Source organism: Haemaphysalis longicornis, unplaced genomic scaffold (genome assembly GCF_048455015.1).
Source record: "Haemaphysalis longicornis isolate Haplotype H1 unplaced genomic scaffold, Haemaphysalis longicornis Haplotype H1 scaffold_2, whole genome shotgun sequence".
Taxonomy (NCBI): Eukaryota; Metazoa; Arthropoda; class Arachnida; order Ixodida; family Ixodidae; genus Haemaphysalis; species Haemaphysalis longicornis.
The window spans coordinates 281,061,319-281,074,729 of record NW_027526295.1 but is presented as its reverse complement, the minus strand read 5'-3'; the positions used below and the strand labels follow the sequence as shown (position 1 = coordinate 281,074,729).

At 47.6% G+C, this 13,411-nt stretch overlaps 1 protein-coding gene across 2 annotated transcripts in view; it reads right to left on the bottom strand.

The window, feature by feature from the left end:
* Positions 1–13,411, bottom strand: part of LOC144170763 (lachesin-like) — a 122,872-nt gene that overhangs the window by 18,819 nt on the left and 90,642 nt on the right. For both annotated transcript variants that reach the window (XM_077700749.1, XM_077700751.1), the window contains exons 4-5: positions 8,602–8,730; positions 755–1,045 (exon numbers count right to left, since the gene is read on the bottom strand). In XM_077700749.1, the coding sequence (XP_077556875.1) occupies positions 755–1,045; positions 8,602–8,730 (420 nt within the window). The remainder of the gene's footprint in view (positions 1–754; positions 1,046–8,601; positions 8,731–13,411) is intronic.

The following is a 13,411-nucleotide window of genomic DNA, read 5'->3' as shown; positions in this document are numbered from 1 at the left end:
GACATCATAGGCTCTGTTGCGGGAAATGAGCGAGTGGGTCGCATGGCCATTCCCTTTTTTCCTAATTATACTGCTTTTTTGACGAAGTTTACGTTAAAAGTGGTGTCAGCATGATTCTAACGAGGGAATCCTTTGAATGAACCAAACTTGCAGTTTGTCTTCATGGCCCCTTCAAGAAGGCTACTATTCAAGTGGCCGTCCTCGCAACAATCGACTGCAACAGTCAGAGTGCAACAATTTTAAAGTACAAGAGCGCAATGCTTTCCAAGTAAATTAAAACTAAACCAAACATTCTAATACTGCTCCGTCGCAATACACCCGAAAGAGCGCTCAGTGAGTTTATATGCGCAGATTTGTCGAATAACAAATTCTGACATATAATTTGACACAAGAACTTCATCTGTTCTCTCACACTGCATAGTGGAAAAAGTCATGCTCGCTTTGCGGAACGTCACACGGCAAAACTCACTCACGCAGTCAAGTCGTGTGGGACCTCGTCTTAATTTGCAGGTTTCGTGGCAGCAACTGGTTATTCAAGTTCATTGTTGCAAACCAACCCATGGGTCTCTCGAAATTTGTGACGTATAAGTGATAACAAAGCGCGAAATATCTGCTTGCTGCCTAGGCCGCACGTGTTTAAGACCGCTAAATGGTTTGCGGCCTGCTCTTGGAACTACCGCGATTGAAATAACCTGCTGGCTATTCAAGGAAGGGCGCATACTCAGTGACATATAGCGTCGTCCAACTAACTCACCGTACAGCTTGATGGTTCCCTCGGTCTCTCCGAGCGAGTTCTTGGCGACGCAGTGGTACTCGCCGAAGTCATCCGGCTTCAGCCTGCGCACCACGAGCTGCATCTGGACCTTGTACATGGCGTGCTGCACGGTCACCACGGAGTACTTGGAGTTCTGGTGGATGATGGTGTCAGTATTGCGCGTCCAGTACGTCACGGACTTGGGGTGCGACTCCAGGTTGCAGTCGAGCGTCACGTCCGTCTCGACGCTTGCCCCGACCAGCTGGTTCGGGATCCAAATCATGGGCGCGACTGCGGGAGGACAGGAAGGAAAAACGTGGGAATGACGCCTTGAGTTGGCCTCGAAGTGCCTGCTCTCCTCTATATCGAACACGGGCCTTTTTCAGTTTGTTGCGTGGCCAGGGCACTTAGCCCTATCGCTTGCAGCCTATCAAGCATTGCATACTCCAACGTCCAGTGAAAGATGACATCACGTATCTAACACGAAACATGTTTCCAGCCAGTTTCTTTTAAGAATTGCACACTCCCCACTGCAAAAAATAAACTTTAGCTAATGTTCCTACGCAGTGATTACGCTTAATCCTTCATAAAAGGCGCTGAAATTACCGCCCCCCCCCCCCCCCACTCCTAAAAGATGCAGTGTGATTTTATTTTTATTTTACATTCAGGCCGTTGAATTGCACATGTGCATCTCAATGCCTTCAGTGTTGCGATGCTGGGCACAAAGTCAAAGAATAAAGCCAGCGAAGGTCTAGTCTTGCATAGAACTCAAATAAATTTAGCAAATTACGTCTCATATTGGCGCATTACGCGTATCAGGCGTTGAAAAATTGTCAGGAGATCTCAACCCTAGAGAAAAATTTTCTCCCGGGAGAACTTTGAATTTCCGTCTTCGATGTACTCTGCCCCCAACAAAAACATGCGCAACATGCTCACTGTCTGTTATAAATTATGTCATTGTGGTCTAGCGCGTTTTATCAAGACGCGGCTATACCAAACAAAAAGTTTGCAGCTCACGCTCTGCGACGTTAAATAAAACGTTATTCACAAAAGAGATTATACAATATCTCGGGCTCTTAAATGCCCCATAATTCTAATAACAGAACATGCAAAAGGGCCATGTCGTAAGAGGAGTAAAACGAAAATAGGGTGCAAAACAAGTGAAGCACGCAAAATGCAGCTGTTATTCAACGTTTCGAGCTGCTTCGGTGATAACCTACAAAAGCTAAGTAAGGGCCGTCCTGCCAGTTGGCGCAGCGGTGTATTTCGGTCATTCCTTTCATAGTTAGTATACTTTCGTTATATTACATCAGCCGTGTAAAACGAGCAAACGTGAAGACGTAAGGACTCCACAACCACACCTGGCCATCCAACGGACACACAAAAGATACAAAACCCGGCTTCGACTGTATACGTGCATAACATCAAATATGGCGGCTTCCTGCCCACTACCTTGTTCTGTAAGCGCTGTTACTGTACTTTCAACGTGCGCGTATCAGGCATGTAAATTAAGAGCCTTGGCGTGTCAGAATAGAATTATCTGGAATTACCACGTACGATAGTCTTGGGGAAGGGCCCACGGGTGGCATTGGTGGCACGCGTGGCACCGGGTTATAACAGTGGCACGTGACACAGCATCAAGCAGGCCGAAGCAGCAGCGATATCTCTTAAGTCTACAGCCGTACTGCCCCATAACCTGAATTGAGTGTGTAGGTTTACGTTTTGTGTAGCTTGGGACGTGTGGGTACCTTTTGCACTCGTGCACCTGCTAGAGCGTGGGGTGCTAGGAGTCTGACCTGCCCGTGCAGAAGATTTGAGAACTGACTTGGGAGCACTGGGAGGCGGCGTCTTAAATATGGGTGGGTATTTCAAGAGATTTGAGATCTCAGCCCGAAGTCGGTGCTTCTCCTATTTCAGCTGACTGAGTTCCAGCCTCAAAATTTGAGCTGCGTCACAGTAACCAGATCTTTTATGTATGGGATCTGCGTTTACTTGCCTTGTATCTGGCGTCGGTGTTATGTTGTGCTGAACATGCCAAAAATGCTCAAGTTCTTCTCCCTCATTCTTTGCGGACTTCGTCTTATCCGCGGCCATCCTATACTAACGCACATTGGATTTACCGCGAGGTGGCTGGAAGGCGGAAAAGATTCAGAAGTGTTTGGAGTTCTCTGGGTAGGTAAGGCAGGAGTGAGGGATTGAGAGAAAAACTTTATTTAGATGAGCTTCAGGTGAGAGAGGAGAGTGCTATGCGTTTTTTTTTAAATGTTCGTACACCAGATATAGTGAGAACGTATTCAGAAGGGCAAGCCTACATGGCTAAGAAAAGACAACGCCTGTGCAAACTAAATCTTTATGCTGGGGCCCAACAGACAGGCAGCAAAGCGACCAGCAGCAAAGAAGCACTTAGCGGTTAGCTTTTAAGGTCCGCACGAACATTAAATATAATTAATGGAATCTCTTTACTCTACTCAAGAAATTAATAAAAGTCAGTAGTCTTCAGCGAGAGTTTTTATTGTCTTTTCCGCCGCATGTTATCAAAGCCCGCGAACATTTTCGACAGTCGCCAGCAGTTTCCCCTCAAATTAACTGTGGGGATAGTGGGAGGATACTGGGATCGGCTGCATAGATGAGCCATGTTTACAAAATATACTCCACTCGCCATTACTACAGAACGTAACCGTAGCAGGCCTCTCTCCACCACGCCCCCCCCCCCCCCCCCCTTAAAAAAAAAGAGAATTGCGTACAGTATGACAAATCTTGTCGTGGTAGCCTTCCCTGGTTCTTTTTATTTTGTTCGGGAATTATGAGCTTTAGTCGAAAAACAGTTCCAGCCACACAGCTTTCTGCTCTAACACCCTTGCAAATAGAGGCTCATTTAGCCGAACCGCGAAAGCTACTAGGGTTGAGCATAATAAGCCGGACATGTTAAACCTATATTTGCCTTTCCTCATTTACCCTGAGGCGCTGCGGGCGTTCACGAACACTCACAACACTTTGTCAGTGAGTCTAAACGCACTTTTTCTTCGTCCTCTCCGGCAAAAGCGAGAAAATGGCGCGTGCACCCCATTTAAAAAGGAAAGCGGGGGGAGTGAGATAGAAGAACGTGCTTAAAATCTTTATTCGCGTCCGAGATGCGCGCGCGCGCACGAAAGCTTATCTCCGGCTCTCCTAGGGCGAGCTTGCGAACGGCCAAAGCCAGGGGATTTGGGCGCTGCCTCTCTCGGGAACGACTCAGCTGGCACGGTTAGTCCGTCCATTTGGAATTTGCTTCTCCCCGCGATTTAACAGAAGTGTAAATGAGAGCAAAAAATAGTAAAACTTATCTCGGCCTTGTAGAAAACAACCCATCAGTGCTAAAAGCTGTGCTCCGCACGGCCGGGCCGAAAAGGGGGAAAAGGCATTGGCTGCTCTTATCGTTTGTTTTTCTCGCTGTCCTGGCTTTGTTATCTCTGTGCTCGTATTTCTGCGCCGTACAGAAGGAGAGAGAGAGATACACGGGGCGAGGCGCAGAAGTCTAGATCGTCATTAGTCGTTGCTGACACAACAGCGTATCTTCTTTTTTCAGTTTCATTTTTCACAGCGCCTTCTGGCGGGGGCTATTGCTGCCTCATTTAAACTGCCCAAGCTTTGTTGTTCGATGCCTACTGAGCCGAAAAGAAACAAGCGATCAAGGTTTGTTCTTATCGCCTCAGTGACAACATGTACCCCTGCTCACTTTCACGATGATAGGCGAAAATACAGAGGGGGGGGGGGGGTGCTTGGGGTCGGGAAAAGAAATCAAGCGGGAGGGCGGACAACAATGCGGATAAGTGAAGCCAGCTGTTTTTCGCCGGGCATATAGGCGCAACTGGAACACTGTCAGGTGCAACTAGCGCGAAAATCGCCCGTTTGTATTGATGTCAAACTGACATATTCCGCTCTTGACGAGGAGTTCAATGTTTTTTTTTTTTCACGAGGACAGGGTTTTTTTTAAGAGCTATGCTGTTTAAGCTGATGGTTGGTTCGGCGAATGTGCGCAGGAAAACCTCGCCTAGCTATGACGTTATCGCGCGCGCCGTCACCGCTAATAGAGTTTAAAACTAATATATACTAGAGGGAAATATGGCGCCACTGTCTAGGGGAGCCCGCGCTTGGGCGAGCGTTCCGCCAAGTACCGGGCAGGCACGTTCCACTTGTCCTTTGCATGGCTCATGAACAAGCTGAAAATTTTGCTCTGGCTGCGAAAAACCGACATTATTACTGTTGAAGGTTCATCAAAATTGCTTTGTTATTATAAAATTGAACCCCCAAAAAGATTAATTTTTCAGTGATTATGTAGAAGCTTCATGCACGATGAACAAGAAAAAATGTTACCCTTTTTGGTTGATTTTGGCTTCGAGACAAAAAAAAAAAAAAAGCCACAGGGCCAGCTAAGCCAAGTAGGCGAGGAACGTCGCTAGCGGCAATGGCGCCACCTACGGCGGCCCGCGACTGTAGCGACAGATTTCCCTGTTGTATATGTTCGTATGAAACTCTGTGGCACCACTGTAACTTTCCCTCGCCGTGCTCGGGCGAGACTCGTGCCGGATACAACTGGTACAAGCGCGGCTTTGGAAGTACGTCGCGGGGAGGCGCGGTGCCACAGGTACGAGCACTTCTATGGAAACGGGTGCTCACTCTATCGCTTGTTGCGAGGAGTGGTGCAGTTTTGGCAGTGCAAAGAGAAGAATTAATGCCGATATTAAAGAAGCAAAAGGCCGAGAAGCGATAACGTCAATCAACTTCTTGTCTAGCGTCCCACACGCCAGACCACACAGGCCGAACGATGGCCACCGAGCGAGTTCAAAAATTTTGAGCAAACGCTCGTCCTGATGCGCCCTCCGCTACTCTTGGCGCTTCAAAACACAACCAGTAGGCACGCGTACATTGTACATACTTTAACTACCGAGTGTTCATTGCTCTTTGGGGCCCTAATGATGACAGCACGCAGAAAAGTTGACAGAGTCTCGAAGCATAACCACGCAGAAAATCTCACCGAGTCTCCAAGTGAAACCAAGCGTAAACTTAGCCGAACCAAGAGTAAGCTAGGTGGGGGGGGCCGCCAGCCTAGCTATTTGCCCAGTCTTCACGCCCCTAGTGCGAAGCGGCCTCAATTTTTGTTTTTTGTTATCCTGCTGTATCATACTGAAATCTGCTTAATTAGCGGCTTGGATAAGGGCGCGTGATCTGCGCACAGGGAATTTCGTCATCAACTTGTTAATGTTTAACATTGTTTAGCTAGCAACCTGGTGTTTTCGAAACACCGACAGAAATTATGGTCTCCATTTTTTGTGTTGTCAGAAGTACCAGCGCCATCTATGTGCTAGTACGTCAATGCTATCGTTAGGGTAAATCATAAAGATGGCGGCAGCGAGTACTGAACCGATGCACTTGCGCTTGAAGTTTCCTGTCTCGGAAACACTGCGCAATGGGGACAGACGTTGAAAGGGATGAAAACGGAGAGCAAGATAGTCAGTTTTGTACAACAATAACGCAGTCTGTTTCAGAAAAAAGTCGTCCGCATGTTAGAATCAAATAGCACCATGTGTTGCCTCACATTAAAAGCGACTCGTTGCTTCCATGAAGCAACGTTCTTGCACTTTCGGAACATGGGCATGAGGGCCCGTTAACATGAATGAATTTTGATGCATTTTCTACATGAAGAGTAAAGACGACGGGTGCAGTGGCATTGCAACATACAAGAAGAACGACGGGGCGCATTTCACAATGACCACCTTCAAATGCGTGTAACTAACGAATGATTCTGAAACGTATGTGTATGACGGACATGAAGTACGCGGTCACTGCCGCAGTTATGACGTCCATATACACTACGCCCAACTCAACGCAACGTTAAGAATCTCTGTCTCTGGGTCTAATACGTCATACTCCCGGTAATTGTGGTATTTGCAAAGAAACGGCCTAATGATTCTCGCTTGAACTTGTTACATCGGTTTGTCCAAACCGATGAAGCGGTAGTAGTTATCAACCGGTTACAAAATTGCGCTTTGCGTCATCGTTGGCCTGCTGATATCAAGGACCATAAGTTGAAGGGTGCTCAACATTTTAAACCACTGGTAGCATCAACACAAAATGCTCCACACTACATGTGGATTACAAAACAGAAAGTGTCGCCCCATTTTGTAGTTCATATCAATGACATTCGTTTTTGCATTGATCCATGCTCTTGGGTTAGGGATATTCGCAGACGACTCTGTAATTAAGACAGCCACGAACGAGCCGGCTGTACAAATTATTTATATAAGTCATTGCAGTAATCTTTGAAAACAGTGAAATATCTGCGAGCACATTTAGATGCATATTATTTATGGATGTACGTTCCTCTGGGTGAGTGTGTCAGCAACCAGCCGGGTTATACATCCTACTCTTTGTATATAGGAGAATGGACGTGTGCGGTATTGTAGCCACTTTGGATTGTTTGTAAATAGATGTATACAGGCTTATTGCATTAAAATTCCCGTGTTGGCAAGTATCGAGATTAATTAGTAGCGGCTAACGCCGTATTTCTGCTAGAGAGGGCACACAAAAACTAAGTGGCCCTGCTGTTTGTAAAGTAAAGTGGGCTTTCAAGCGCCGAGGCGACTCCTGCGCTACGAGGCACGCCAAAGTGAAGGGCTAACCCCGAGAGGAATTCACCTTCCCCCTTCTCTAGACAAGGTGCAGATCAGATAGTTGTACTTCGTCTTCGTCGGTAATACGTTATTCGCTGCCAGGAACATATGCAGCTACGTCGCGCTCTGTACGTTCTTTGCTAGAGTTCTTGAAGGCTTCCTGTATCGTCGCCATTACGCCTTCGCCCAAGTATTTCCAGCCGAACGGAGATCCCGCTCTGTCTTTGGAGTTGCGGGCCGTGTTGAGGGCAACCGCATTCCACCGCAACTGGAAAAGAGGGAATGGTGCTCCTCTCATTTTTTTTTTGTACATTAATGACTTGCCTGATTGCCTTGGCAATTCTAATTGCGTTATTTACGCTGACCGTGGGTCCATATTTTCTGGCGATAAAACCTGACATCTTAACAAAATGGTCTCGTAGGCACCACCCGTGATGCCATAAAAATGTACTTTTAATGCGTAGCACTTTTCGCCGAGGACAACCCCAGCCAGGACAATCTAAGGCGCTGCATTTCTACGATAATGCAGATTTCGCGGAAGTTCCACCTTCAATCGCTATAATCGCACAAACGGAGAAAATTGACCGTACAGAATTCTGAAAAACCATGAAATAACAAGTATATAAAAAATAGCGAAAATGGCGAACCGTGTAACACCCTGAATTTCCAGAATAATGCAGATTTTGCGGAAGTTCTACCTTTAATCGTTATAATAGCGTAAATGGAGATACTTGGTCGGACAGCATTTAGAAAAACAAAAATAAGTTGGGTGTAAAAACTCATGCTCTAGACCAGCGGGATAAGAATGTTAATCATTAATAGGCAATTATCTGAATTTCCGCAATTTTTTTTATAGCATATTGCTTTCTTTAAAAAAGTGTTTTATAAGCTACCTAAGCTGCCCTTCTTCACCCTCCCGAGCAATTTATCTAAAGACGTGCGCTGCTTTGTTTCCACTATGAGTGTCTCTTTAAGGAATAAGAGAATTGATGTGAGTTCGCGAGCAAACGCGGCAGGCATTTGCTCAGTAACATCGAGGGGGCATAACTATGTTACTGCAAGACTTTGCGGCCGTGGTGCGAGTCATTGATGTGAGCTATTCAGTGAAGGCCAGTTATTTGGATTCCCGGTGTCTTACTGACTACATCCCGAGCAATACTGAAAGCGAGCTCTGCGGCATTCCCCCCGGGTACTCACAGCTGACTTCAAGGATGATCCGCTTGCTGACCGAGGGCAGCACGCCGTTGGAGGCGATGCACAGGTAGGCGCTCATGTGCAGGCGGGACACCTTCGTGATGTTCAGCCAGGTGCCCTTCACCGAGGGAACTGCAATGGAAAGGAGAACATAATACGGGTTCTCAGCTATATGGTTACAGGAGCCATGAAGACAAAACACAAGTTCGTGTTATTCGAATGATGTCGTGTTTTATAGTGCCCCCAGCGCTTGTCCGAATGCAAGCGATGCTTTATTCACCAAGAAATTAATTACTTTAGGTAAAAATTTTGATTTTCCCGCTAAATCGTGGGTTTTCGTCGTCTGCAATGACATCACAGGGCCTTGTTCACCGTTAGCGAACCTAGATGGCGCCACCACACCGCGGCAAGCCGTTTTCTGCCTTGGGTTTGTTTGTGAACGTATTTGTACCTGGCTTTTTTTGTTCATGGAGACAATCGTTTCGTGAAACATGGTGTTCGCTCGACAAATGCGGTCCAACCCCAAATGCGGTCCAACAACCCCAAAGCCCCGCAGTCCTGTGCAGCTAAACCAAGCATAGTGCACGCAGTTCTAACAGCAGCATACGCATCGGTACTTCTATGTTTACTTGTGCTTTCGTAACTTTCACTGTTTCACTGTTTGTCCCACCATTCTTAGGGCTTTAAAAAGAATGTGCCCTAAATTTAAGCACAAATAGCTCGTTCGGCAAGGTTGTAAGCTCTGCCTAATTTGCGTTTGCTTTTGCCGCCCTCCGCCAATCGCTGGGCTGTCTGGTATGACATCATAGGTTCTGTTGCGGGATATGAGCTAGCGGGTCGCATTGCCATTCCATTTTTTTCCTAACTATGTAGCTTATTTGAGCGAAGTTTACGTTAAAGGTGGTGTCAGTATGATTCTAACGAGGCAATCTTTTGAATGAACCAAACTTGTGTTTTCTCTTCATGGCTCCTTTAAAGCCTTTACAGTGGAACCCCGCTGGTACGTCCCCTGAACTTATGACGACCCGCTTCTTACGACGGATCACCGCGGTACCGGCAAACTCCCCATAGAAACAATGCATTAAAAACCCCGATGATATGACGCTCGGGTGCAAGACGTCCGCTTCATACGACGGGCCCTGGCGCGGAAAAACCGGTGTTCTTTTTTTCCATATTTTACACCGCTTGCCCGCACCGTCCCGTCCTTTATTCTCAACCCCCGTTTGACGCTGTTCGATCTGCGAAGGTCCGCATGCAGGCGAGGCCGCTTGCTGAACAGACGCAAGCAAGCGGGCAGGTACTCGTGAGCGGGAGTTTACCTTCGACGGCCCCACGCGACAGCAGCAGCACGCCAACACGCCAACCGCGAGGCGTCATAGTTCAGGGTTCAGGTGGGTGGCGGCCCGTAAATTCGAGGCTCCGATCGATCCGCCGACGAAGGCAAAAACACTACGACGCAAACCCACTGCGATGACTTAACACCCGCTTTCCTCGACCGCTCCGTCCAAGTTTCTTTCTTTCAAGCCACTCCCTTCCCCTCTCTCTGCCCTCTGCTTGTCAGTGTCTTTCAAGGCGGCCCTGTCACTCCGCCTCTTTGTTTTCTAGGGTGCCTACATTCACGCGCGTCCCCCACAAGGGTGGAGAACCGTGTTCGTTGGCACCGCCATTCTGGGTCACTCGCTAGCCGGCGCAGCAAGTCACTGTAGCGAGACCACGCTTTAATTTTCGCCGCAACACGGTTTACACACGAAGTTTGAATCATCGTATCTATTTCGAGTTCTGGCAGTCTTGGCAGTCCTGGTGGCAGTCTTGGTGCCATAGGGAGCTTAAGAGGGTTCAACGCTGGTTGACCACTCTCGACATGTAGTAGACACTCGAGTCACGGCGCGGGGATTAAAAAGAAGGTCCCCTTCACCCCTAGAAGTCAGAGTGGCCCTGGCTACCACCCCCAAGCACAGGAAAAAATTACATTGACATAAATATCCACAAAAGGGGAGGGTAAAAATAGCCCCCCCGTTAGCGTAGTGGTTATCGCACCAGACCGGTATTCTGGAGGTCGTGGGTTCGGATCCCACCTGGCGGCCATTTTTTCTCCGCTTTCTTTCTTTCCAAATTCTTTATCTGTTTCAATGACCTACCACAACCTCCCCTTTGCTTTCCGAGGTTTTCTTGGCTGCCAACCGTTATTTCTGTGTTATTTCTACGAGCCCCCCATTTCCTATTCTGATTCGCTACATATATATATATATATATATATATTAAAAACTACACAAACCCCCAGGTAAACTCACTAACATTCTTTCTCATGCACACGACCCGAACGAGTACTTACCAATAAGTCGTGCGCAGATACCGCCTACACGCCCCTCAATATTTATAAAGCGACAAGCGGCCCAGAGACTGTCTGCAAGGTCTACACCACCTAATACGGGTAGATGCCGATTCTTTGATGAGCATCGTCTGGAAATAATTCGAACCCCTGACCCCACCTTCCCCCCATTCCTCCCAGTGGTCTGCCGTGATTGGTCTGACAAAGGACCACCCATAAAGACTGGAAAACGGGAATAAACGATACCTAAAATAGAAGGAACACCTAGAATCTCCTCCCTAAAAAACCCTTTTCCTCACCAAAGGGCTCTTCCCCCCTTTCCCGATCAAAAACTTTGTCCACTCGGTCTCCCTGGTGCACTCTTCGCGGGGCCAGCAGCTGCCCATATTTATTTTTTTCCGTTATATCACCCCTTTTCGTCACCTATTGTCTTTTTTAAAACCTAGGCACAGTGAATTTAATTTATGAAGAACTAACGTGTACTTGTTACGGGAGAGAACAGCTCCTTAAATGTTTGAAAAAACTCTCTTGCGGTAATTAATGCTGACGTATACATATTAACTGCGCCACAAGTTGTACCAGTTGGGAAAGGTGTCGGCCCGCATGGGCTCCGTCTGCACACGGTCCGCTGTGACAGACGTGACGTCGAAATCGTTTGGCCCATACCAGGTTGAAAAAAAAAAGCGTCTGTAGAAAACCAATGCAAAATAAAAACACAGAGCCGGAACAGCAACGCCCAACATAATAGACGCCGCTGGAATATTCCGGCGTTTCGAAAGATATGCTTTGCATGTAAAATTAATGCATGAAGATGCTGGCTCACGTGAAGCTTGACCGCGCACACAGTCCTCTGATTCTTAGGGGTAAGTTGTTAGAGGCATTCAGTGATTTAATAAGCCCGCGCGGGCCAATTTAGTAAAATCTCAGAACGTAATACAAAGCGCGCACTATAAAACCGCCGGGCAAGACGTGAACGTAATTACATAAAATTATAGCGTTACGGGCCTTCTGCAGGAGCAGAAAAATGTCGATACAAGTGGCAGAGGAAATGAGCTTAAAACCCTGGGAAGGAGCCCGCTGCCTCGCCCTCTTAAAGTTTGACTGCCGTTATGCCAGGCGCGCCTAACACGCTGCGAGTCCTCTCCGTATGCAGGGTTTTTGTGAGGTCCGGGGTTGCGGCACGGGCGCGGGGGGTTAATCAAGTTACGGGTCCATTAACATCGAAACACGATCCGCACTAACTTTCCCCCCCTTTGCCACGAGCCGAAATTCAGACGCAACATTTTAGGAACGTGTAAACTACAGTTTCATTTCTTCCCTCTTCCACTCTGAGCGTTTAAAATCTCCGTCAATGCGAAAGGAGGAAAAGGGAAAAGTAAAATAAACAGATACAGTTTCGTTCACCGCCCCCTTTTTTTGTCCTATTTTATTCCCAGTCGGGAAACGTTTTCTGTGTAGTTTCGGTTTCTGTTTCTTTTCCTTCTATGATCTGCTGCTGAAGATGGCTTCGCCGGGGGGGTTGTACAGCAGAACTGACGCCGCACAAACGAATCAGTAAAAAAGAATAAGAAGCGACGATGGAAAGCGAAAGACCTTAAAGCTAGTGCGTAACAGGGGCAGATCTAGATAAAGCGCCGGCTACCCGCTCATAATCGCCCGACCTTTTGTTTCAACCCAGAGTCGAGAGAGAGAGTGGGGAAAACCGGGCAATAGCACGTAGCACGGGTAGAGGGCGAACAATGGGAAGCCCACCAGAGGGATGGAAGAGAGGGAAAGAGAGAAAAAAAAAAGGTGGGGGGCGGGTCACAGAGAACGGCGAGAGATATTGATAGGAGGAAACGCAAAACTTTTATTCCATTAAAGCCTACCTAATTGAATCTTCCTCTCGTCTCAACCTCGCGCACAGCTCACGCGGGGTCCTTTCTTCTGGCAGAGCGTGCTCACCCGTCTCAAGCGCTGAACCCGGGGCCAGCAGCAGAGCCGCGGCTGTACATAAGCGCCTGACAAAAGACAGGGCGCGCGCGGGACGGCATCCCACCGCAACGTGCGAGCTCAATCTTTTTTTTCATCTTCACTCTGACTTTCCCTTTCTCCTTTTCCTTCCCTCCTTTTTCAGGTTGTTAGCTCGTCGCCGAGTCAACAGCAGCCAGAAAAGGCAAAACTAGCAGCGCTTCAGTGGTAACCAAATCTGGCCCCGAGCTTTCACCCAGAGCTGTGTTCCGCTCGTGTTCGGGCGTCGACCGCAGCCGGGCACCACGTGATCGACTTCAACGTCTAGGATTTCTCGTTTGACCCGATACTGTCCCCTTTCTGTCCCAGGGGCGTTTTCAGTTTCCTTCGGCTAAACGTCGGTGTCATTCAACTTTGAAATGCAACGTGACTACTTTGAAGTATTTGTAATCCTTGGGGATATTTTACTTACCAAAGTTAATTAACAAAACAGGAGACCTATGATAGTGAAAAGCTTGGACTGGTTACTGAAGC